The 27,540-nt window shown below is 45.6% G+C and overlaps 1 protein-coding gene across 1 annotated transcript in view; it reads right to left on the bottom strand.

The window, feature by feature from the left end:
- Positions 1-21,411, bottom strand: part of PNPLA1 (patatin like phospholipase domain containing 1) — a 35,357-nt gene extending 13,946 nt beyond the window's left edge. The window contains 2 exon segments of the mRNA XM_010994483.3: positions 1,548-1,780; positions 21,207-21,411. Of these exon segments, the coding sequence (XP_010992785.3) occupies positions 1,548-1,780; positions 21,207-21,411 (438 nt within the window).
- Between the last annotated feature and the right edge of the window lie 6,129 nt (positions 21,412-27,540).

Raw genomic sequence — 27,540 nt, 5'->3', positions numbered from 1 at the left:
AGATTTCCATGAATCCAATGGGATTCAACAACCATTAATGTGTATCTGGCCTCAGCCTGGAATCAAAGGAGGACGAGATGCCCATCCTTCAGAACGCTCCAAGAGGGGGTGTAAATAAGTAGGTGGCAGGACACAGGGTGACTATGAGGTGCTATGATGGGAGTGACCATGGGCATTGTGGACCCAAAGGAGAAGCGCCCAACCCAGGGGTTGTGGGGCAGGGAGTGATGAAGGAAATTTCCCTGGCAGGAGTGACTGGAGTCTCACCAAGCAGGTGAAGAGGGGTGGGTAGGAGAAGGACATTGAGGCAGAAGGTATGGCAGGTGCAAAGGCACAGAGGCTTGTTTTATGGTTTGCTCTGGGTGACACAGGCAGGAGTGGGAGGTGGTGGGAGAGGGCTGGGGAGAGAAAAATCTTGAAGAGCTGGTTGCTAATAAACCCAGGGGGACAAGAGGTGGGTAGAGAAGGGGTCCATGCCCACGCTTATTCATCCCCTACCCCCAGGATCATGCCATGCCAGTGTCGGGTGTGAGGATGGGTGGCAAGGGCCTTATATTCAGAGGACAGAAAGGGGGTAGAAATATGGGATGGAGGGTCATGCAACTTAACTTTGTCCTAAAAGAAAATTGGGCATATCCACAGCACTCTCCAGCAATAATAATGCATAACTAAAATTTGTATTTATGAGTTTACAATAGTGCACTGTCAGAGTGCCCTTTCCTAAGTGTTAACCCATTTAGTAATAATCCTTTTTATCGAGGGCCATTGGAAGAGAAGGGGCTGAGGGGATACTCTTTCCACAAACTGGGAGTAATTCAGGGGTGATACACTGCAACCCAGGCCCTAAAGGAGCCATGGAACCTCTGTTGGTAGCCAACACACGCAGACCTCTGAGAAGATTCAGGATTAGGGCAGAGGTAAAAAAAAAAGGGGGGGGGGGGATGCTGAGTGTTGCAGTGTAGGATGGTGACCAAATCTGATTTATCTTGGGCTTCTGTGTTCATCTCATCTAAAAGTGTGCCTGACACAGATGCCAGGGGGGTGAAGGTAGGGAAGAACTAGGGAAAATAGAAGGAAGGAAGGCAGACAGGTGGACCATCCCAGGGACCTGTCAAGAGAAGCAGGCCAACAAGGTCCTATTGTATAGAACTGGGAACTATAGTCAATACCTCATAATGAATGGCTTATAGTGAAAAAGAATATGAAAAGTAATCATAAGTGAATCACTACGCAGTACACCAGAAATAATTAACACATTGTAAATCGACTATGCTTCAACTAGAGAAAGAGAGAGAGAGAGAGAGAACAGAGAGAGAACAGAAAGAGACAGGAGAGAGAGACAGAGAGAGGAGCAAGACCACCCTCTCCTTTCCTGCCTCCCCTCCCTGGCCCCGTCCCACAGCCAAGGCCCCGCCCCATCCGGCCCCACCCACTCCCAGGGCCCAGCCCCCACTCCCGGCCCCGCCCACCCCCAGGGCTCGGCCCCAACTCCCGGCCCTGTCCCACAACCAAGGCCCCGCGCCACTCCCGGGGCCCAGTCTCTTCACCTCGATGAGCTCTTCCTTGGATGTATACTCTGAAACCACAACACACTCTCCATCCGTCAACCGGGTGAGAGTCACGTGGAGCTTCCCAGTGGCGACTTTGTAGGAGTCCTCAGGCAAGACCTTGTACAGAAACTGCTTCATCATCTGCACCATCTTGCAGGACGGGGAAAAGGGACCCAAGAAGAATTTCCTCACCTCGGCCACGCCCACCCTGAGGATTCTGAGGTACTCCTCTGTGGAGGAAGCAGAGAGGAGCAGGCAATCAGCACCCGGTGGCCAAGAGAGGTCAACAGCGACTCTGCCATCTCATCCTGCATCCAACAAATGGGGACACCTAGAATTCTGATGCAGAGAGGGTCCTCAGGCATCAACCTGTCATTCTGCACACGAGGAAAGCAAAGCACGGAGGAATGAAGTCACTGGCTCCAGAGAGCCCACAGCTAGTCAGGCATCCTCCCTCCTTTCACAATGAGGGCAAAGGACCCCTTTCCTACCCCCAAATAGTTTTCCCAACTTCCTGTCATCATGCCTGGAAGTCCATCACCACACTGCATTCTTTTAGGGTCTTAGAGGCTTTTTGCCCTGTATGAGATTCCCATTAAAACACTGTTACAGTTGAAAGCCGTCACCAAGTGACACCCTGGGATGCTTGCTTAGTCTAAGCCCGTGAAGTCTGTGAGTGGGAGGGGGTGCTGGCCTTGATGCACAGAAGTTACAGAAAGGGTGAACTGTCTTGAAATTATTACATCACCTTCCCTGTATAGCCACTGGTACAGACCTGAGAGGGAGAAGGCCCTGAACTATGGACACAAGTGCTGCGAGGTCCCCGAAGGGGCTTGAAAGGGCAGATGTGTTATTCAGGGAGGTGGCAGAAGAAGGTGAAACCTGCCTCCCTAACCCCCAGAATTCCACTGGGGAAGTTAGGGTTGTAAGCTTAGTAAGCAGTGCTATCACAGCAATAAGTAAGGTAGGTATTTCTATCCTTATTTTACTGATCAGGAAGCTAAGGTTCAGAGAGGTAATATAACTTGCCTGAGGTCAACCATCTAGTTAGTGGACAAAGTGGAACTTTGACCTAGAGTGTGTGACCCTGGAATTCATACTCCTTCCACTACACTGAGCTGAAAGCTTTCAAAGCCTGGCCTGTACCTGCATCTTTAGCAGCCAATTGCTAATTTCTACCCTGTGCAAATCCTCTGGAAGAGTACCTCAGTCAGAGAATTTACCAAAGGGATTCCTGCATTGGTGGAAAGGGCTAAGATTCCTTCCAATTTTGAGATTCTGGGGGAGAAGCTATCATTGTGGACATTACTCCCCTCTTTACAAATAGAGTGGCTGAGGCACAGAGGTTAAGTGATTTGCCCAAAGTCACACACAGCAATCTGAAGACAAACCAAAGCTAGAGATGCTCTACTCCTCTTGTGTTTTACAGTTCACAGATTATTCCTTATTAATCCTGGAGGTAGATGGGATAAGGAGCTTCAGCATCATTTCACAGATGTAGAAACCAAGGCAAAAAAAAAAAAGCTAAGTGTCTTGCCTGAGGTTAGACAGCCAGGCAGTGTTTGTTCTGACTCCAGACCCCACCTCCTTTCCCTGGGTGTTGGGTTTATCCCTGAGGCTGAGTGAGTCTGGGTTGCCATGGTGACGGGCTTTTCTCACCAACATCCTGAATCACTGCTGCATGTGTAGAGTAGTGACTGATCTGATCAACAGTGCATCTTAGCCATCACTGCCTTACAGGGGAGGGTGCTCTTGGGATCTGGGAAAGCCCTGCAGTTTCAGAAAGGTTAGCTTTACCACGTCAACTTGTACAAACAGCTTTTTCCTTCAGTAGGTTATGAAGCAACTGAGCATTTGGATACCAAGGTTTTGGGTCACTGAGTTCTTGCCCGCAAGACCAGTCAGGATAGGAGTCAAGCCAGGGCAGGGACATGTTGTTTTGAGAATTCTTAATGAGTAGTCTGAAGTGGCTTCAAGGGTTGGTGACCTTTCCCACAATGCCTCAGAGCCAGGAAAGCCTGGTTCAGCTTGCCTATATTCTCCTGGACTCCCAACAGGAGGCGTTCCCTGGGACTGCTGGAAGGAAATTTGCTCTCAACACACAAGAAATATATGTTCATTGTGGAAAAAAATTTTTAATGCAGATGAGCAAAAGGAAAAAAATTAAAATGTCTTGGAATCCCTTCACCCAGAGATTAACATTTCATTTATGTTTTCTTAGACTGTATTTTATATTGTTCTTACTTATAAGAATACTTAAATGGGGTCATACTATATACTCTATTTGTAACTTGCTTTTTTCACCTAGTAAATCATGTCTTTCCACACCAATAAGTATCTACTTATAACCTAATTTACAAGCAGCATGGACAACTATTGTAAGGTTATACTATAGTGAGCAGGTCCCCACCAGGGGTTGGCTATTTAGTTTGTTTCCTTGCTTTTCTAAACAACGCTGCAATGAATAATCTCTTGCTAACTTATTTGCCTGTGTCCTTAATTATTTTCCTTAGGATAAATTCCTGGAGATGGGAATACTAGATCAAAGGAATGGATATTTAATCTTGTAATACTTACTTAAATCAGTGCTTTTGTATATTATCCATTTACAGTCACCTTTCAGCTACTCAGGGATGGTGGTGGGTGACAGGGACAAATCAGTAGCCAAGATAATGTAGACATAAGTATATATCCTATATACATATAGAATATATCCTATATACTTACATCTGAAAATGGTGCTATGTGGAAATTAACAATGTCATCAGAGAGGAAGGGGGCAGTAGATGGTCTGATTTCTCCCATTCAGGTACCCAATTTAATATCTCTCCTGCTGTTCACTGGGGTTGTGTACCAAAGGATGCCTTTATCCCTGTCTCTCCTGGCTTCTCTTCAGGTCTCTCTCTGTGCATCTCTGTCTTCTGAGTCCCTGACTATCTCTTTCCCTGTCTCCCTTTGTCTCTCTCTTCCTCTCTCTTTCCCCAGGGATAAGTAACTAATCTTCTGGTTAAACAAGTCTCTGTTGGTAGAAAGTCAAGTGTTAAGCATAGCAATTGCTGGGTTCTGTGAGAAGGGATAAATTTAGCCTGCTTCTTTATGCATCTCTGTTCTTTCCAGCACCTTCTCCCTAGTTTAAAGGCCTCCTTCCAAGCTGCCAGGCTCTGGGAAACAGTGTCCCACAATGACCACAGCAAGATGGGATTTAAAAGCAGCACTGTAGGAAACTCAAGGTGGGCTGCTTCCACCCCCAGCCCACACTTGGCACATCCACTTCTCCTCCCTCCCACCTCCTTTCACACCTTTGTATTATCTAACTGTAAGTCCATCTCCCAAACCAAGAGATTCTCTGAGGGCAGGTCTTTGTGATCCTCCCCTCTCTGTGACCTATCACTGCACTTTGCCCACAGAAGACCCTTCAGAAACTTTGCTCTAAGCTGGGAACTCCTCAAGGGCAAGAATGGGCCATACTCACCTACGCCCATTGGAAAGAACAAACCTCCCACAACACTTGGTGGGTGCTCGGTGTTTGTTCAGTATGTGAACAAAGGAAAATAAAAACCCAACAAAGCAAATAATGGAAATGCTAATGAGGAAGAGCTGCTTGACTTAATTACCCAATAAAAGCTTGAAGAAAAGATGGTCCCATATAGATGGATGGAGAACAGAGTTAACTATATTGATAAGTATGGCCAATTCACCAGGTTTTATGAGTCTATTGGCCCAAGAATTTCAGTAGAAAAATGAATAATATCCTGGGGCTGGGAGGTTTTGAAGGGTATCTGGAAGCCACTCCATGTCTCAGTCACTCAGAGACTCTTTTCTGTGACCAGATCCATTTCTTGCAAAGAGCTCAGGCTTTGAAGCCAGAGAGGTTTGGTTCAAATCCCAGCTTTGCCACATACTATCTGGCTCATCACTGGCAAGGCAAATAACTTCTTCCAGCCTCAATTTTGCCACCTATAAAATTTGAAAAATAATGCTTACCTTACTGGATTGTTATGAGGAAGACAGCTTTTTAAAAGCCTGAACATAGTAAGTGCTCAATGTTGGTTACGCCAGTAATTCCCCCATGTGACCATGGACCAGAGCTTCTTGATGTTTTCTGGCTTTCAGATTTCTCATCTAAACAAGGGACAATGGTCCTTGCCCCACATCTTTATCAAGGTGCACTCAGGTTCACTGGTGGGTGCAAGAGAGCAAAGTAAAAGCATTGTGGAGATGAGAGGATGCTCCCTTGTTTCAGGGTGTGGTGAGGCGATGGGTCAGGTGGAAGGTAGTTTAGGCGTGGTCGGCAGCAACACTCTTTTCTGTCAACTTAGGGGACCCTACAGGTTTAGTAGAGGAAAAGAGGGGCTTAGTAAAATCAATTAAAGGGAAAGGAAACAAATAATTAGATATGTGTTTATCTTATTTGTTTGCTTAAGTACCTAATGTTTCCCCTTCCGTGAGGGCAAGGATGGTTCCCATCTCATTCACTCCTTTGTCCCTAGCACTTGATATGGTACATGGAACATGTAGGCACTTAATAAACATGGATGTGTGCATGAATAATGAATAAATGAATGAACCCAGAAATCAAAGGAGGACACTGTATCCCAGAGAGAGAAGAAGCTATTCAAGGTGACCCAGAGTATAAAAACAGAGGGCTTCTCTTCCCCTCCTCCACATAGCTTCCTGCTAAGTGTTAAATCCTAGAAAGATGGGCACTTGGCAGCTGACAATTTAAACTGCTGGGGATCCTGTTCACAGACTGCTCGAATTAAGCTGGCTGTGCGAGATGAATCTGCCGTGGAGGATGGGACTAGCGGTCCCAGTCTCCCGCGGATTGGTAACCTAGCAACAACTTCCAGCTCAGTCAATCACTGCAAGGCACCCCTCTCCGTGGGCCCTGCTCCCCAGCTGCAGGCGGGTGCGGTGGGCATCAGGGTAGCTAGGGTGCAGCAGCCCTTGGGGAGGCGCTGGCGAGCAGAGTTCCCAGGAAGGCCCTGCAATTCTCTGAGTCCCTGGGAGTCTACTGCTTTTACCTGGTCCCTAATTGTAGGCTGAATTATAAGCTGTATTTCCCTGTGGGCATATCTCGACGGCCTGACTCCACTATAATAATAATTAAGATTATCTAAACAACAGTCATTTACGCAAGCAGATTTTCACACTTATAATCCAAGTTTATCCTCAGAGACAGCGAGTCCCTGGGCAGTGGAGCAGGGGGTGGGGTGGAGGGAGACCTTGGTATTTATTCACCGTTTTATTTCTATATCCCACACTGCAGGGGCACGGATGGAAAAAAATTTTTTTTTTGGCTTGAAGCTGCAGTGTCGCCACTGGAAGGTTCACAAAGAACCTCTGGAGCAGCAATTTTTCAGTCAAGGAGACTTTGTTCAAAATAAATCTCAAATGGAAACCCAATAGATAAAACAACTGAAAACAGGGCTGTTCTGAGTTGAAGGCAAGTGAGTTCTCAGGCCCTGACCAATCGCTGCAGCCCACTCTAGAAATGAAGGCCATGAAAGCATGGCCCTGAAACTCCTAAGGATCTAGGAGCCTAGTCAAAAACACTAAACCAGACTAATTCTCTCATTTTACAGGTACGAAATCCAACCCAGGATAAAGCTCAATAAATATGGCTGAATGTCAAGCTTGCTGGCTGAATGGAAAAACGAATAATGGATGGATATACGCCAGGTCACACAGTCTATGTTAGCAGAAACTGGAACGAGAATATATGAGAAAACACACATTATCCTGCTCTTTTCTGAACGCATTATAGGCTTTAGCCAAAAACAAACAACTCTGACCCAATAAGCACTTAAAAAAACAAAAACAAAAAAACAATACTTTTTTATGGATAATAACAATATTCCACGTAGACCTTTTTCTAACCATAGAGCTTTCTAAAGAACTGGCATAAAAGGTTCAGATCATCTTATATCAGGTTGCCATGGAAACAGCAGTGCCTCCCACTGCTTCATCACTGGATTCCTATCAAGGTGTCTGTGGAGCCTTTCCCCAGGGCCTGGGGCCTCACCCTGCCCCTGTGTGCCTCTCCACCAGGCACAGTGTCCACAACTTTCCACTAAAGGATCTGATTACCTTGAGATGAAAGAGGCAGAGAGAATGTGTCTAGAAAGTTCTCTGGAACCTCACAATGTTTTCAGGGCCATTGCCTGTGCTTTTTTTTTCTCTGTTTTCTTTGGTGGATGCAGAAGTTTGTTTGGGATCCTGTTCCAAGGTAGAAACCAATACTGCCACTCATCCAGGCTGTGGCCCATTTTACCCTACAGACTCGGCACTACTGAGGGGACACTGGGATAAGGTAGGAACTTTGACTAGTCACCCTCTAGTCTTAAGAGTTGTTTTGTTTAGTTTTTGTTGTGCTTGTGTGTGTGTGTGAGATGCAGTCAGGGGACCTCCAGGTTGAGCCTCTGCTCTACAGAGAAAAGGCCATCTCAGAGCATCTCCTCAATCAGGATTTGCCCAAATTAGGGCACCACTGCAGAGGAATGCATATGCCTCTCTTTTTCAAAATCACAATAATTAAAGTTTACTTCTACTGACTGGTGGTAGGCCCTGCAGTCACTGCCTCAACTGTCCAAGACTTCAGTTGGTTGGGTCTGTTACCTATGTCTCTCGCCATGTTACATGAATCTTGAAGTTCTCATGAAACCACACAGTTCCATCCCACCCCGCTGATTACTAGTTACCACTCTTTAGTGCCTCCTTGGTGCCAGGTATGCTGTGTCAGACTCCGAGGCCTTGTAGTTTCATTTAAATTTCCCAACACTCCTTTGACAGAGGTACTCTGTTATCTCCTCTTTACTGATGAAGAAATGGAGGCTCAACCAGTAACCTGGCCAAGGTCACACACTAGAAAGCAGCAGAGCTAGGCCTCGAAGTCCTGAGGACCTCGAAGCCAGGGTTCTTTCCAACACAGCTCACTGTCTCCACCAGGGAATGGCCTCCATCTCCAGAGCCTCCAGTGGGGTGGGGTTGGAAGGGGCGTTCCACAAAGGCTCTCGGCCTTCCTAGGATTTAGTTGAGGCACATTGCCTAAGGGTTCGGATGTCCCTAGGAGACAGGAAGACTCTCTTTAGAGCAACAGAATTCAAATCACCATCTTCAAATGTATGTACATATACTCCACACCCAGAGCCCCTTCTCAAGCCAGGCCAGTCTCTTCTCTCATCAGTCAACACAAAGTGCACAATCCTTTTCTTCTTTTATTTATTTTGTGAATTTATTTTATTATTATGTGAATTTATTTTTTCAACCTTCCATGAAAACTTCACCCTAAAGCCCAGCTTAAGATCTGGGCCTCCTCCTTAAAGCCTTCCCTGATCACCCCCAGTGTTAGGTCTCTCTCCTCACTGCCCACACCATTTATTTCGGGCTGTCTTAAGTGGTCTGTCCTGTCTCTCTGGCTAGCTGTAGTCCTTGAGGACAGGACTTGTATCCAGAACACCCTCCTCCCCCATTATTGCCTAGTTCAGTACTGAACACTTAGTAGTAGGTATTCCAGAATGAATTAATGAACTATTTCATGTTCCATAAGCAGGGACTATTTCTGTTTTGTTCCTTATTATACCTCAGCACTTGATTCAGTACCTGGCACACTGTAGGGATTTAATAAACGTTTGCTGAATAAATTAGTAATGAATGGGGGGGAGGGTATAGCTCAAGTGGTAGGGTGCATGCTTAGGATGTACAAGGTCCTGGGTTCAATCCCTAGTACCTCCTCTAAAAATAAATAAACCTAATTACCTCCTCCTTCAAAAAATTTTTTTAAAAAATGAATGGTAAAAAAAAATGAATGATTAAATGGATGAACTAAAGGAGGAGATCAAAGAGCATCTTCTCTACTGAGCTGTTGGGACTCTCCACCTGGTGGTCAGGAAGATGGAATTCTTCAGTGACTCAGCCAGACTTGGGGTTTGAGGGAGCAAACCAGAGAGTATGTTTGCTCTGTCAGGATTGGTCCTAACTCTTACCTCCACATCAATGGACACAAGACCCTGAGCTGGGGCTGAAAAGGAGATTCTTCTTTATGTGGTAGTCCCAGAAGGACAGAGTTGGGTTACCCTCAGGATTGATGGGTCAACTGCTAATTTAAATGAAAGTCAAACCAGCCTGGAGATTTGTTTATCATTTGTCTGCCTCTTTTCCCTGTAGACTCCAAAACAGAGCTCAACCATCTTTGCTGAACTTGATCCCAAAGTGAAGCAAAGAAAACAACACTATTTTAATACACTCTAAGTGAGCTGGTTTAAAAATGGATCCACCAAATGTAGTGTGAGATCCTGGATTGGATCCTGGGACAGAAGAATGATATCAGTAGAAAAACTGGTGAAATCTATAGTTAATAGTAACATACCGATGGTAATGTCTGAGGGTGGGTGAATGTACTGTGGTTATGTAAGATGGTAACGGTAGGGGAAACTGGAGGAAGGATGTACAGAACTATCTCAGCAACATTTCTGTAAATCTATCAGTATTCCAGAATAACAAGCCTTCTATTGTTAAAGTAAAAAAATACAGATTGACCAAGACTATTAAACACACAGTGTCTGCCACTCAGCAGGGACTCAGTTAATGCCTGTGGATTTTGCGGGGAATGAATCAATGTGGTTCACCTGCATGAGTTGCTCTCCAAATAGTTAGATGTTCCACTAAGTGACCAGCACATTCAGAGTTTTATCTGATTTTCTATTCAATTCTCTTCTACTTAAGAGTCCGAAGGATTATTTGGGGAAAATCTTTATCCATTTGGTTGGAGAAGTTGAACATGTAAAACACAAGTTACTTTGAGTGAATTGAAAGATACTGATTTGAACGTGGTAGTGGGAGTGATCCCCACCACCACACAGTGACATCATTTCTATAGCATTTTATAGAAAGTTTTCTTCACATACATCATATCATTTGATCTCATTTTCTTAACCAATGTGCAAATGACTGCCTGGCCCATGGAATTGGGTAGGAAAGCTGGGGTGCTGCTTGCAAAGCAACTTCTGAAATCATGATTAGAGAAGATATAGAAATATAGAAGTTAAGAGAGATTGCAGTCTGAACTCATTGTGTTATCTAATCTCTCTGAACACCTGTTTCCCACTTTGTAAAATGGGTATAAATATAGCATCTACTTCATAGGGCTGCGAGAAGATGAAAGCAAATGATTCACACAAAACTTTGAGCACAGGACCTGGCACATTCCAAGTGCTTGATAAATAATATTAGTGTGACACTACAATGTGAATCAGAACAGAGTTTATTTTACAGAAAATGTTGCCATCTCAGGCAGAAAAATAACTCCAGGAATGGTTTTTGATGAAGACATTTTAATTCTGAAAGCGCACCCAGCAGCTAGGGCTGAACTTCAGGTTATATCTGGGCAACACACACACACACAAACACACACACACACACACACACACCTGCAACAGGAAAAACTGGCGGTTCTCATCCATGTCTTAAAGAACTTTGGAGAGACTTCCAGCTCCAGTAATGAGAGTGCTGAGCTAGAAAGGAACCTCTCCAGCTTTAGGGACATCATCATCAGCAACCACAACAAGAAAAGCAACCACAGCGAAGAGTCTGATATAAAATAAAATCATGAGACGTGGTTGACTTCACAAGAAAGAAAGAAGAAATGAAGAAGGAACTGAAAGCCCGTGAGTGCCATGAGAAAGAAAGCTGATGATATGGTTACCAGACCAGAAACTGGCAGGGACAGGGGCTGCAGTTCTGGGCTGTGAGGGGCAGATGAACTGAGACCCTACTAAAAGCCAACAGCTGCTGGGCCAATGAAACATGCCAATGGCTTGTCTCTGCCCAGGGCTCTGGTTGAATAACCCAGTTTCTCATAAAAATACAAAGTCCTAAATCTGTATTACCTGTGGTTTAGAGCTTGAATTGACAAAACCTGCAGGGTAATTACCATGAAAATTTGTCCTGAGTTGCTGATAATCCTGACCAGGGCCAAGGCAAATTAGCTCAGACAGTCCTTCCACTGCCAGGCCACACAGAATTCCCATAGGAAAAATAAGTCCTTATAGAAAACAAACTGTGGGGGGAAGGCAGGGAGAGGGATAGACTCAGAGTTTGGGATTAACAGATACACATTACTATATATAAAGTAGATAAACAACAAGGACCTACTGTATAGCACAGTGAGCTATATTCAATTTCTTGTAATGAGCTGTAATGTAAAAGAAACTGAAAATGTATATATGTATGTACATATGTATAACTGAATCACTTTGCTGTACACCTGAAACTAACTTTGTAAATCGACTACACTTCAATAAAAAATAATTAGCCAAGTTCTTGGGCAGATGAGCTCATAATTAAATATTTAATAATATTAAAAATATTAATCAGACCAGGTTGGAGTCCAGTAATCTGTTTTAATAAGCTTAATAACTTCTCTAGGACATTCTTTGGTTAAATTTTTAAAAAGCTGTGTTACCTATGCTTTTCCATTTCAAGATAATCTTCTTTTACTTGTTCATCCATTTATTCAACATTCATTCATCAAAAACTTATTTTGTGATGAATATTTGGCAGGCACAGTGCCAGGCACATCCATGAATTCTTTTGTCCCTCACCATACTGTCCAAGGGACGTGTCCCCACCGCCAGGTTACAGATGGGAAAACTGAGGGTGAGGCAGGTCACTGGTGGGCCAAGGACCTACAGTGATTAGTGGCAGAGTTGGAACACCAGCCCAGTACTCCTCCTTCCTGGGAGCTACATTCTCCATAACCCTGGAATGTCTTTTTCCTCACTGAGTGACAAAGATAGGCACAGGGGTGGCTGAGAAAAGTAGTCACTAGAGCCAAGGTTCTCACTGCCCAGCATACACCTGAGCCACCTGCCAATGACAGTAACTTCAGCCACACTGGGCTCCAGGGCCCCAGGAGGGGTGGCAGAAGCTGCCCAGGGCAGCTCTGGGCCAGGCATGGGAGGCAGACCAAAACATCTATAGCACCCTGTCTCCATAGGAGGAGTCGTGTTGGGTCCTGCTGTGTCCACATTTGTGGGGTGGGGTACCCCACTGCTCCTCAGCCCTCTCATGTGCTTTGAAAAGTCCTTTTGGAGCCCATTTCCTGTCAGAAAGACAGCTTGCTTTCCTTTCTAAAAATGCAAGCACTTCTGAGCGCAGGGCTGTTGCATCTGCTGATCTCACAGCCTGAAACACTCTTCTCTCAGAGCACGTGGCTCTCCCTCCCTTCCTTCCACCTCAGAGAGGCCTCCCCTGCCCAGGCCACCTGAAACTTCACCCTGTGTTCATTCACCACACCCTTCACCTACTTTATTTTCTCCTTGAAGCATGCATGCTGGTATTTTCTGTATGTTTGGTTATTATGGCTTGATTTTACCAAGAGAATGTCAGTTTCATGAGGGCAGACAGCTGTTTTGTTTGCTGCTGGATCCCTAGGACCTAGAATGGATGGATGGATGAGTGGTCTATTTTATCACTGTGATTCAGCCAGAATCTGTTCCTCAACTTCTCTGTCTGCACATTAAGTGAATTTGACTCAAACAGTGGCTTTCAAACTTTAAAAAAAATCATTGTAATACTTTATGTGAAATTTTAGAAAGAATGGACAATAGCAGGGCTGTACTTGCTGAAGCTGAGGAAGGCCCCAGGCCTTCAGTATGCCCTCTGCCTGCTCCCCACTTCCCTGCCTCCCCTCAGCCCCACAGAACTCTGGGGTTCCTCAGAACATGGTTTGAAAATCACTGGCCTAAGTGAGGTCCACTTCTAGCCAGTCACTCCCTCTTTCAAAGTCTAAATACAATCATCCATAAAATGAAGGATTTGGACTCGCTGACCTTCCTTCTAGGACATTCTAGTATTATAAATCATATCCATAACTGCAGAAAATTATCTTAAAGTCAGAATAGAAACCACAAAGAAACATTCAGTATCACGCTCGCCAATGGCTAGCAACTGTCAGGAGTCTATGAAGCAGTTCTTGGTGGGAGCCATGGGACCAATAAGATCTCAGATTGCTCAACCAGTCTAGCTGATGAAATGAGGCACACTATCTGAAACAATTAAGACAGGATACTGTCAAGGGCTAGAACAGATGGACAGATTCTATGGGCAAACTAGAAATCATGGAAAGAGATGCACTGAGGTAAAATGGGAGGGTGTGTTGGGAAGAAGTGTTATCTCTGGAAAGACAGAAGGTCATTCTAGGTAGGGGACACAGTGGATGCTGTGGTGTACTGCTCAGGCCCCCTAGCAGGACTGGGGCACTCACACCCCAGCTGCCAGGAGGGCTGCCTGCTGATGGTTCATCATCACATCTCCAAATATAGCTATTGTGGCAAAGACTACTAGTTGTCCCTAATATCCATTCTCCCCTTCTTCCTTAGTAATTGAACCTCCAATTTTTATCTGGACACATGGCCTCCCAGAATGAAGTCTACATTTGCCAGGCTCTCTTGTAGACAGGTGTGGCCATGTAATCAAGTTCTGATCCATGGGATGTAACGCCACATGATGTGTGTGTCACCTTCAAGGTTTGCCCTTAAAAGGATTAACTGTGCCCCCCTTTTCCCTTTCCAACTAGCTGGAATGAGGACATGGCGGGGACCCCTCTTGGACTGTGAGCAACACAATGGAAGGGACCTGGGTCCTAACTCTGTGGAGCCACCGCACCAGCCTTGGGGGGCTGGAATGCCAAGGCCACACGAGGGAGCAATGCTGTTGTGTTATGTTGAAGCCTCTGCTACCCAGACCAATGCAACTGCACTATCAATCCAAGTTTGCAAGGCTCCTTCACAGCAACCACTGCTTATTCCAAAACCGGCAGTGGGGAGGGCTTGGCAGGCATTATTCCCTCCCATTGCTCAGTAGCTGAGCTGAGGCTCAGGGTGGTCCAAGGACACTCACTGCTGAGTGGATTCCTGGGGCCAGAGGGAAGGGTGGGCAGACAGAATTTGGATTTTGGGGTCAGACCAGCTTTGGTTTGAACCCTGCCTCTCTGCTTACCAAACTCCACTCTGAAAGGCCATGCGAAAATAATGTGTGTGGCAAGCTAAGCTCACAATCTGACTGTAGATACTTTTGTTCTCAGAACTCAGAGAGCCTGCTTCCTAGGCAAGTGCTCTTTCCCAGGGGGATTCCAGTCTCTGAGACAAGTGCTATCCTAGAGTGGGCTGTGGAAGCACCAAGGATTTAGTGCCTGACAGGAATCAGGAAAGACTCCCAGGGGAGGTGACGTACGTCTGCAGTAGGCCTTGGAGGATGGGGAGATGCAACACAGGGAGAGAGGAGGGGGCCGGCATCCCTGGAGGGGAATGGCTCAAGCAAGGGCACAGAGGTATGACACACCCTGAGACTACTGTGAACTTGAAGAGAAGAGCTCTCAGTCTCAGTCCTAATCCTCAGCCCCACCCTCCTAACATTTACTTAGTGGTTTAGGTGTTTGGTGGGTTAGGTGTTGGAAAGGTAGCCCGAGAGGTATTGGGAATAATTGATTTTAGAGGACAGAACAAAGTCACCTGATGAGCTCAGTTAAAAGTCAGCTGAGTCCCCTGTTCCTTGCCTCACCCCGCAGGGGAACAGCCACTGAAGCTGGTACCTGCCCAGCACTGAGATCTGTGCTGGGAGACTAACCAGAAAAGCAGACTGGATGGGGGCTTGGGCTAAGGGAAAGAGATGGACCAGCGCCTTAACCAAGGTCAGTCTTCCTCATTGATGGCCTAGCCAGGAGAATTCACAGAATCTAGTTCAGCCTAAAGCCACCGTGGTAAAACTCTTTCTCTCTATCCTGGAAAAAGTCATTCCTCACTTATAACTAGATACAGAATTTTCATAATTCCAAGACTGTGAAGGGCATTTCACAAGTTCCCATATGAAATGCCGGACCCATTTCCACTACCTGGTCATGCAGTGCTAGAATCTTCGGGAGGTAGTACATTTTAGTTTTGCAAAGTGCACTGGGGCTCAACGTGGCTGCACATTGGAATCACCTGGGAGTTGAATAAACACTGGTGCTGAGTTCTACCCCCAGAAATCCTGGTTTAATTCGTTTTGGGGAGAAGCCTGGGCAGTGGATGTTTTAAAAGCTCCCCAGGTGATTTGAACGTGCAGGCAAGATTGAGAACCATTGATTAAATGAAGTTTTTAATGACTAGTAGAAAGTATAAACAAAATTATAGCATAGAGTACGCCAAATATTCTATCATGAAACCTCTTTTAGATTTATGTTCACACTAGGTCACAATGTAAAAAATACTTCTCACTGTAGGTTTCAGTCCGGGAGACTGGAGACCTCAGACTGACAGGTCCTGTCAGTCACGGTGCTGAATGAAGGGGACCTGCCGGAGTAGCAACCAGGCAGGTGCCTTCCAGCCTCTGCGTCAGCCTCTCTGAGGGCAGGCAGGGGCTGTCCCTCTTCTGGAACAGCCCTTTCCCATCTCAGACAACTCTTGTGGCGCCAAAAGCTGCCTCTCAGAAACTCACATCAACCCGACACCAGGCAAATTGCACTCTTCACCACTCCTAGGAAGCATCACATTTCTTCCCTACCGTGTGACTTCATCGTGTTGTCATCCAGCATCCTAGCTAGAAGCCCAAGCCCCTGCCCAATCTCCTGCCCAACCTGTCTCTAGCTGTCAAACTTCTACCAAACTTTTAAGCGCTAGCTCAAATGCCACTTCCATGAGGCCTTACATGAAGGGAGCTGTTTGGTCCCTCTCTCTGCATTCTCTGCCTTTTAATTTTCTTACATTCAGTTGGAACTTTTTTGTATTATAACTATTTGGCGCCTAATTTTTAGTTTGAGTAGACTGTAAGCTCCTTGAGGGCAAGGGTGGAGTCTCATATCTCTGTATCCTCTGCAGGGCCCAGTATATGCTCCATAAACACTGCATGAATGAATGAATGAATGAATGGCTTGCCATGAAGCTTTTATAAGGGGAAGGTGCCAAGTAGTAGCTTAAGTGGGGATGGGGTTTTAAGTCCACCAAAACCCCATACTACAATAAGAAAAAAAATTTTATTTCTCAAAATTATGCAAATACAGCTTTGAGACAAGTTCCCAGTCCCAGACTGGAAATCCTGAATCCCCTTTACTGGTTGTCAGGGAGACCAGCTCTTCCCAGGTGAATAAATGAATGAACAAATAAATGAATTCCATTTTCCTAATGAAAACCAGGCACCGTGTTAAGTGTTTTTACAAACATTTTCATGTACCCTCAAAATGGCCCTATCACAAGAACTAGGCACACATCGCCAGAAGGTAGACCTGCTGCTGCCTCAGCTTCCACAGAACAAAACAATCTCAGGACACAAAAGCCCAGGCTGGGAACAAGAGGAGGGAGCATGGCCTGTGGGAAAGAGGCCTGGGGACCACGTGTTGAAGAATTAAAAAAAAAAAAAAAAAAAAAAAAAGACAAGCCTCCGGTTATATGCAGATAATGTGATTGTTTACATATAAAGTATGAGGTATTCTACCAAGAAATTTTTAGAACTATTAAGAATGTTCACAAGGTTGTTCAAAACAAAATCAATAAGCAAAAACCATCAACATTCCTTTATCTATCAGCAATAATCAATTAGGTTAGAAAATGTCATAGATAAAAGATCTCGTTCCCTGTAGCAACAAAAACTAATAAATCTAATAAAAGACTGAAGGACAAGAAAGCCCAGAAGAAATAGAGAGACAGACTACTTTATAAATGGGAAGATATAATTTCAATTAAAATCTCAACAGAGCTGCTTTCACTTGGGGAAAAAGGAGATCAAGTCAATATTTGGAGAAGGAATTGAAAGAGGAGGGGAGGGACTGCCAAGTATGATGTAAGTAGCCTTATTAATAAGCCTATAGTGATGAAAACAGTGTGATCTGGTGCAGAAATAGACAAATTCACCAATGGAAGAGAAGAGAGACTCCAGGAACAGATTTTTGGGAACCCAGGAACTTGAATAAGTCAGAGGCGGCATTTCAAACAAGCGTGAAAAGGGCTGCCTGAAAATGGTGGGGTAATTGGTTCTCACAATTAAAAATTTCAGTTTCTACCACATACTAGTCACAAAATAAATTCCAGATAGATTAATCTAAATATGAAAGAGCAAAACTTTAAAACTTTTGAAGGAAAACATAGATGTCATTGTAACAAAGTAACGATATTTAAAAGAAACAAACTGTAAGAGGAAAAGATTGATACCTTTGACTGCATTAAAAGTGAAATCTTCTGAATGACAAGAGACATCATCAAACACAAAGACAAGCCGTGGAATAGGATAAGATAGCTGCAATGTCTATAACTGACAAATGACATTCAGACTATATAAAGAACATGTACATGTTGAAGTGAAAAAGATAATGGTAGAAAAAACAGGAAATGGCCATGAGCAGGTAAGCTACAGAAGAAGAAAAACATGTGGTGGATAAATACATAGAGATGCTTAATTAACATCACTAGTTATCAGGATGTGTGGATTAAATAAGTAAAATAAAATGAGATATAATTCCACATTAATCAGATTGACTTAAAACTCTGCAGTCTGATAGTACCAAGGGTTGATGACATTGTGGGGAAATTAGAACTTGTATATGCTGCTAGTGGTTAAATCGGTGCAATCACTTTGGAGACTAATTTAAATAAGTCTGGTAAAGTTAATGTGATGTGTACCCTAAGGAAACAGTCCGGGTGGGCCGGGGAGATACAAACAAGGATGATCATTGAGGTGTTGTGTATGACAGCAACACCTGGCCGTGTCCATCAACAGAATGGCTAAGTGAACTATGATACAGTCTTAATGGAATAAACACTGGAAGAGGTAAAAGACGTAGAGGGTTGAAGAAAGTCAGGAGACCAAGTGCTGGTTCTTGTTCTGCTTCTAACTGATGGCAGGATTTATACAAGTCACGTGTCCCTCTTTGTTGAATGCTCTTCCACAGATAGTCTTGTGGCTCACTCACTCACCTCCTTCAGGTCTGTGTGCAAATCCCACCTGCTCAGAAAGGCTCCCCTGATCTGTACAACCAGGATCCACACCCCCTGACACTGCTTGGTCAAGAAGCAGAGTGGTTTAAAGGCCAGACCAGGCTCAAAACACCAATTTTACCCAGTACTGTTTGTATGACCTTAGGCAAGTTTTTAAGCTCTCTGTGACTCAGTTTCCTCCTCTGCAAAATGAAGATAATAATAGTTTTCACCTCAGAGGGTTGTTGTAAGGACTGAATGAGCTAATACACCAAAAACTTATAACAGAGGCTGATATAAAGGAAGTGATAGTTAATAGTAAATTGCATGACAGTTAAAATAAATGAAGTAACTAGTGTGACATGGATCAATCTCATAAACATGCTGTGAAAAGAGCAAGTCCCACACACATCTCTCCTTTCCCTCCCAGTCACACGTACTTGGTCCCCCATATGGACAGCCATTGGCTACACCACCGTCAGCTGTCCTTCTCACGGGTCTGAGTTCCTCTCCCCTGCTGTCCACATGCCCATCACAGCCTGGCCAAGTCAGGTTTTGGCAGTATTTATTGAATGGATTGAAGTAAATTAATTCTGAATAGTCCCTGGGTGCCTGAGGATGAAGATACCATTGACCCTCTCAGATGGTGTATTTTACGAAGTTGAAATAAAGACATGAGGAGGGTAGGAGTAATGGAACAGCCCCTTTCTGAAGGTCTATCCTAGGGTCCATTGTGTGACTGAAGCATTAACTGCTACATTTCATAGAGGATTTTAGGCATAAAAAAGATCTAGAAGGATCCAAGCAGAGCCCTTCCACTGGCTATAGGAGGGAAAGTGGGATTGGGGACAAGGAGGAGATGAGTGGAGGCTTTTTAAAAAACTCAAAATACTTTTGCACTGTTACAATTCTGCAAAGTGAGAAAAAATGTATTACTTGTGAATTAGCAGAAAGAAAAAATATCTTGCATATTAAGAGGTACTCAGTGAATGGGCATTACAATTATTCTTTAAAACAAAGAGAAATTCTCACCCAGCTCAGATCCTCAGGCAGAAAGGGGCCCTGCTCACACCCTGCCTCACACACTGCAGCTGGCCCTTCAGCAAGTCTCACTGGCCCTACCTTCAAAGTATAGCCTGAATCCAACCGATTCTCACCACCCTCACAGCCCAGCCTCCCACCACACTCATCCTTCACCTCGATGTACAGTAGTATCTTCCTGGTCTTGTTTCTACCTTGCCCCCTCCATCACTCCGCCCAGAGGCCGGGGTTCCTTAAAAACCCAAACCAGGTAGTTGACAGGTACTAAGCACTTGCCATGTGCCAGGCACTGTGATAAGCAATATATTCACTTGCTCTGTTAATCCTTTAACAACCCTGGGAATTAGGCACTAGTACAATCTCCACTGGACAGATGCAGAAACAGGCACAGAGCATTCAGTAATCTGCCCCAGGTTCACATCGATAAGTTGCAGAGTTGGGATCCAGTCCTGTGGAGCGGGTGCTCTGCGCATTGCCTCCCTCCCAGTGGCCTGTGCTCCCCACTTTCCCAGAGTGAAATCAGAGCTTGCTACTCTGGCTACAAGGCCCCATGTGACCTGGTCCCTGCCTGCCCCTCCAGCCTTATCCCCAACCTCCCTCCTCCTCACCTACCACTCCCCAGTCCCAGTGGCTCCCTGGCTGGTCCTTCACTTAGAATAGTCTTTCCTCTTCCATCTTCAAATGGCTGGTTCTCTCACTTTACTTGGGCCTCTGCTTGAAAGTCGCCTCCTCCAAAAGGGCCTCCCTGACCACCTTTACTAAAATAGTCCCCACTTTATTCTCTGACCCTTTCCTGCTTTAATTTTACTCATCAAGATCTAACCATTTCCTGATGTGACATTATAAGACTACCGGTTTGAGTGTTTATTACGTGTCTCTTCTCTCTAGAATTCCTCCTCCGGCAGGGCAGGAACTCCGTCCCCAGTGCCTGGAACAGAGGCTGGTGCAGAGTGGTAGTGCAGTAAATGAATAAATGCCCCCAAGCCCCAACCCTGAGGCAGCCCCTGTGGATGTCGGGCTGCTCTCGGACCAGGTCTAGGCCTGCTCTGTGGGGCTCAGAATGTGTCTGCCACTCTGGCACAGATGGCACTTCTGCCTCTGGGTGTGTGGCCCCATCCTTCTCGCTGGGGACCCTAGACTAGCAGGCAGGAGGTGAAGTGACGTCTCCCGCATTTCTTCCCAGCTTCCCTCCCCCCTCCACCCCCCAGCTCCAGGGCTTTCACCTCCAGCCACCTGGAAGCTGGTCTGACGGGTCCATCCCCACCAAGATGATGAAGATGCGAAGCTCTCCTTCCCAAGGATATTGCATTTTAAAGGAGGCCAGGCAGGAGAAGCTCTTCACCTCAATGTATGACTGTGACATGGTGTAACTTCAAAGCCCAGGATGTCTGAGAGAGATGCTACCTTTCCCTCTCCCAGGCCCTGGGAGACAGGGCATCACGAGTAAGAGTGTTGAGGGAGAGGGACAGGCAGTTCCAAGCTCACCCAGTGGGTCAGAGACTGAAACTGGGCAGACCCCAACCTCAAATGCTGTCCACTCGACCCACTTCTTTCTTTCCTGCCACCCAGAAGGCCTGGCTTTGTTCCCCGAAGCATCCCCAAGCCATCCTCAGGCTCCAATTTGTGGAAACGCTCCACAGGCTCCCCAGGGAACTCAGAACAAAGACCTTACCCATTTCAATCCCGCAGATAACGAGGGCCGCAATCACCGCACCTGCCGACGTCCCGGCAAAGCGATGGGACGTTTCCAGCATCCTGGGGGCCAGGTCCCGAAAGGCGTCCACTGCCCCGGCCTGGTAGATGGAGAGGAATCCACTTCCCGAGAAGGAGATGGAATGAGGGGTGTCTGGGTCGCCCTTGAACACCTGTTCTTCCATCTCCCCAGCCTGGGGCCTCCAGTGGTGAGGAGGAACCCTTCAGTGCTGGCCGCCCTCCTGTCAGAACTTGCTGCCAAGCTTCCCTGCCAGCTGGGAGCCTGGAATGGGCTGCCTCTCCCCAGGTGGCTGGCACACCCACAGGTGGCGCAGGCAGCAGCTGCCTGGACCTGTTGAGCTCTGTCAGGAGGCAGCCCCAAAGGCTGGTAAAGGCCTCAGGCCCAGGACGCAGTGTAGAAGAGCCCCAGACATGTGAGCAGCATCTTGACCTGCAGTCACCCCCGTCTGCCCATGCTTGGTACCCCCAGGAGTGCTGGCTGCCACCACGCAGGGTCAGGCCCAAGGAGGAGGCCTCAGCCCTCAGCCCCCAGCCCCAAGAATTCACTCATCAGGTTGCAAAACCTCCACTGATGGTTATTGGAGGTGCCTCCCTCCCTGACACACTGCAGCAGTAAAGGAATTAAATGCTGGCCTCCCTCCAGGAAGATGCTGTGCTCTTCCCAAAGGGGCAGGGCTGCCACATTGGCTCTGGTTTTTGAGGAAAACATGCTCACACCACCCGTGACCCCCACAGTGATACCCGTCCCTGGGCTCCGACAGGCTCTGTGTGGTATGCGTGATGTGTTACACAATCATTTTTAATTTGTTTTTCTTACATAAGTGGCCCTTTGCTTATTCACTTGTTTGTTTATTCACATGTTAAGACCAGCCACCACCAAAATTATAAAGGAAGAGCGGTTTGGCTTCAGGGGCCCCACCCACCACCACCTCTCCATCTCTCACCCTTTCTCCCTGCCTAACTCTTAGTCAGTACCTTCTCTCCAAGCCACAAATCTTTATACTGTCTCCTAAGTGTCCCAGAAGAAATCAGTCTGAAATCTCTATCATTCTAAGTGTTTGGGGCTTCATACTGTGTGATGTTCTTCTCACTTTGAAAGGAGAAATCTGAGATGCCAATATTTAATCCCAAGGATGAACAGCTTGGGACACCAAGTATGGGGGCATCTGGGTCAAGACAGAGAAGATTTGGAGCTCAAAGGGTAAGTGAGGAGGCAGTGGGTGGGAGGCGACCAGGGTTAGCTCCAGGAGGCACTGGTCATGCCCCTCTGGTGTGGTGCAATGTGGCCCTGGCATAGAGGGTCTTCCTCACAGTCCTCAAATTTCACTGCCTGAGGATGTCACAAAGCAACAAAGTGACAAGACCATGTCTCTCCCTTCTCCATCTCCCCCCACCACGGATCAGAGTCAGGATCAGAATTGGAATCGAGATACTGAGCCCCCTGTCCAATGCCCAGTGCAGCTCCGTACTCTGTTAAGATGTGACAGCCATGCTCAACCCGCCCCGGAAAGCTCCCCCGAACTCTGTTGGCTTCACCGATCTGTACTGGAATTTCACATTAGGGGCAGCACCCAGTGTTCGGTCAGCAGGGGTTTTTCTGTCTTGGGTAGGTAGTTCCAAGTATATAATCGTCTCTGTTTGGGAAGGGAACTTTTGACTAAATGTGTCTGCAACAGAGAAAATGTGCGCATGCACGTATGCACACAGAGCTGTGATGCAACCAACCAGCTAGGGTAAAGAGTAGGGTGTGGCTGGGTGGGGTCCAATCAGCTTTTGGAACATGGAGACACTGCCTCCTTCCTGGGAAATCCAGTTGGCCTGTCCAGCTCTGTACTGGGGGCCCTGGGAAAAGGGAGGGAATGGAAACACCATCCCCTAACTCAGACACCTACGCTTCTTGGGAAATAGCCAGAGAACCATACTAAGGCAGTCTATAATCTAGTACCAAATTGTGCAGGACTGAGATTCCTACCAGAATAGTTAAGAGGTGAGGGTGAGCAGCGTCGGCTGGAACCATCAGAGAAGCTATGTGACAGAGCCGTGGGTTGAGGGGTTTGAAGAAGCTGCAAGGAAGAGGAAGGGTATTGGCAGGGAACAGCATGAGCTCTTTACAGAGAGGAAATGGGCATGATGGTGGGCAGTTACACAGGATGAAGGGCTTTGGATCAGGCAAACACAAGCTGAATCCCAGCTCTGCTATTTATAGGCAGTGTGACATGTGTAACCTCTCTGGGCCTCAGTTTTCCTCAGCTATAAAAGGGACAATGATGCTTATGCTGGACGGTAACTATAAAATTTCAGACATGGCTGTAATTATGTCTGACACTTGGTATGTCTATTATTATCAAAGGGTAGTAAGGGCCTACGCTTCTGGAACAGGTGGACCTGGGAGATAAGGTGGAATAGAAAGGTGGGGTCAAAAAAAAAAAAACAAAAGGTGGGATCAGCAGAGGAAGGTGTGATCCATTTGCAACATGCAGGACCTTGGAAGGGCAATGAGACAAGCTGGAGGATGAGGAAGGAGGATAGCACTGCATCCTCCTAGGGATGTTGGCGGCCAGGGCAGGGCGGCGGCCGAAGAAAGATAAGTTAATGAAGCCATTGCCTCAGAGACTCTCAGGACCGAGGAACTGGTTGGATGGGCAGGACGAGTCATAGCTGACACCTCACTTTTAGTCTGGGTGTTGGGAGGGGTGGGGCTGCCTTGGCAGTCTTGGGAAAACTGGGACAGAACTAGGGAAACTGGGTGGAGGATGAGGTTAATCTAAGACATGTCTGGGATGACAGAAGGACACTGGAGCTTTGGAGGAAGGGCAGGGGAGGCTCCAGAGAGGCAGGCAGAGACCCCTGCCATTGAGAAGCAGAGAAGGGTAAGCAGCTGGAGGTGGGCACAGGGTCCCGTTGAAGGAAGACAACCCTGGACTAGCATTCTCCTTCTTGGTCATCTTGCTTTTCCCAGTGAAACAGGAAGCAAGGCCACCTGTTCTACATGAACTGTGGGGGCTGGAGAAGGCTGAGGGCCCACCGCTCACCACCCTTTCAAAGACAGCCCCTTGTCCTGACTCAGCCCCTGGCGCCACGCTCCTCAGGCCTGGCTGTTGGATTAGGCAACGGTCCTCATGGAAGTAAGATAGTCTTTAGTTCCATGGGGACAGTGGAGACCAGAGCAGGAACAGCACAGCCTCTGCGCAAACAAGCAAACTGGAAATTCATGACTGGGCATGAAAAGGCTCCATCGGAACTGTTACTGTGTTCCAGGTGCTGATCCTGGCAGAGTGCTCTGTGCATCTGACGAGGCTGGTGGGCCGCGGCTCACCCATCCTGTGCCTCGGTGTTAAATGACTGAGACGGTTCGTCTCATTTCCCTTTGTTCCTGACATTATACTCAAAGTCCTATGAACTACATGTGGACACCAACAAGAAAGGATCACATCCCAACATTTTTGTGTTTGATTTTTAAAGTCCACTCATACTTCTCTCAGGTGTTTTACACCACGTTAATACTATGCACATGACTCATCGGCCCCTGAGGAAATCGCATGCAAGAAACTGAGACTGCTTATCACACATAATTCCAACAAGACAACCCAAAAGAAATATATAGAAGAATCTAGATTTTCCATAAACATAAGATATGTGAAACCACCCATGACACAGCTCTGGAAGAAAGACGGCATGAGGTTCCAGGTTAGCTTTTCATCAACAGTGCAGCACCCTCTACTTAAATCTTGTAAAATGTTTATTTAGGGAAGAACCTGGTTGTTCCTTCATGTGAGAGAGTATGAAGGTCATGGCATTGACCGTGAATAATCGTGCCAGTAACATTTAACCTGAATCTAATGGAGGCCTAACTTCCAGTTACTTCCACGTACATACATATGTGGAGTATGAAGGAACAAGTTAAATGATGCCAGCTGAGAACAACCAGACAAACTGAAACTGGGGGATGAGCTGGGAGATGCCATTGTTACTACACAGCAGCCATTCCCAGCCCACTTGTTCCTTGCTCACTTTCCTATAAAAGCAACTGAAAAGCAAGATACTTGGTTTCCCAGCCTCCCCAGCAGCTAGAAGCCATCATGAGATCCAGTTCTGGCCATGAGAAATAAGAGGGAATCTGTTGGGTGACTCCCAACAAAGATTTACCTCCTTGATAAAAAGAGAAGGTACATAAGGAGAGCGCCTTTCGCCCCATCCCCCTTTCTTCCTGCTGGAGATGTTGTCCTAGGAGAACATGGAGGATGGAGCTATGGCAGCCATCTTGGACCCAATGGGGAAACATGGCAGACACACTGAGTGTGTTACCTATGGCTGTGTGAAAAATTACCTCAAAACTTAATTCCTTCAAATAACAAATCTTTATGATGTTACACAATTTCTGAGGATTAGGAACCCAGAAATGGATTAGCTGTGGGGGTGGTGGGGGCAGTTCAGGCTCAGGTTTCTCATGAGGTTGCAGTCAAGCTGATAGCCAGGGTTGCAATCATCTCAAGGGTCACTGGGGTGGAAGAATCCACTTCCAAACACACTCTCATGGTTGTTAGTAGGCATCAGTACTCAGCTGGCTATTGATAGAAAGCTTCAGTGCCTCAACACATGGGCCTCCCCACTGGGCTGCTCACAAGATGCTAGCTTGCTTTTCCCAGAATGAGAGATGCAAGGGAGTGAGAGACAGTAAGAGAGATAAAGAGTGTGAACCTCAAATGGAAGCCATAGTCTTTTTATAACACTCTCAGAAACGATAGCATCCCTTCTGCCATGTTCACACCCCTCCCACATTTACCAGGGTTGGTCTGCGTGACCAGAAGGTGGGGATTATTAAGGGCTGATTTGGAGGCTTCTCTGAGGATAGCAGAAGAGAAAGAAAGAGACTGGGTCCTTGAGGAGATTGTTGAGTGACTGCACCAACCCCCAAACCATTTGTACACTTCCTGTCATATCAGATAATTGAATGCCTTTATTGTTGAAGACACTGTGCATTTGATATTTGTTGCTAAAAACCTCATGACTGATACAAGGACTATTAAATATTTCCAGTAAGATGTAGAAATATTATCTTGAGAAGAACAAATTAAAAACATGCCCTTTGCTTTTAGTAAATACAAAAGAAATAATTTATGGTATAGACAGTTTGTTATTATAGTTGAAATAATTCTGATTCATGAAAATTATGAAAATTTTAATCTGAAAATTTCAGAAAAACTTCATTATACCTTTCAGAAATGTTTACCAACTATTACTTTTGCTAGAATAAACAGAATATTTTTTAGAATATTCTAAAAATATTTAGAATAGAATAGAATATTCTTCCTTATTCCTCCTGAAAAACAAGTGGGGTTCTGCAAACTAATTGAACAGTGCTCTGAAATAGCACTTGCCTTTTAAGGTCTGTGACTTAATTTTTGAATACTTGATCAACACATAGTTATATCCTCTGTGGGGTGCAAATGATTACACCTTTCCTAAAAAAGTCAAAAATTAAAAAAAAAAAGACTTAAGGAGAGAAGAGAAAACTTGACACTGTTGAGATGGGGACAGAACTTATTGGCATCCTGTCATGTTGTTCTTTTATATGACCTTGAGGTCATTCATGCAGCCTAAATCATATCTTCTTATCATTATGAAACAGCTCAAACATAAATTGAAGTATCAAAAAGAGAACAGCAAATGTCCATGTACCTACCAGGCAGACTGAACCAATCTTAACATTCCATCACATCTTGGACAAATATTTGTTTGGTTTTTAAGAAATGAAACATCACAGATAGAGGTGAAACCTCCTTTGAACTCTTTCCTAATTTTACCCCCATTCTCCCTCCCATGTTTTTATATTTTTATTATATGAATGTTTTATAAACAATAGATAGTATTATTTTATAAATATTTAAAAATTTCACATAGGCAAATACATTGACCTATTCTGCAATTTGCTGTTTTCATCCAGCATTGGAATACATGGTTCTACTCTTTTCCATGTTACTGCTTTTGGTAACCAATTCATATAAGATATGACCATGGGACAACATATTCATCAGTCTCTTGCTGATGGACAATTCAGGTTGTTTTCAGTGTTTTACTATGCAGTGAGTACCCTTTTATACATCTTCCTTTACGTCATATGGGAACTTCTCAGGGCACACAATGTGGGTGTATCAATTGTATCTATGGGATTTTAGTTTATGGAAGTGACTGAATGAGGACATAAAGAGGCTAATGCCAATAAAAAAATTGTATTACTTACATCCTGGAGACAAGGGGCATGCCATGCCATGCAAGCCTATGTGGGGAAGCAC

This window comes from Camelus dromedarius, chromosome 19, assembly GCF_036321535.1.
Source record: "Camelus dromedarius isolate mCamDro1 chromosome 19, mCamDro1.pat, whole genome shotgun sequence".
NCBI classification, from domain to species: Eukaryota; Metazoa; Chordata; class Mammalia; order Artiodactyla; family Camelidae; genus Camelus; species Camelus dromedarius.
This window is presented reverse-complemented; position numbering and strand designations above follow the sequence as displayed.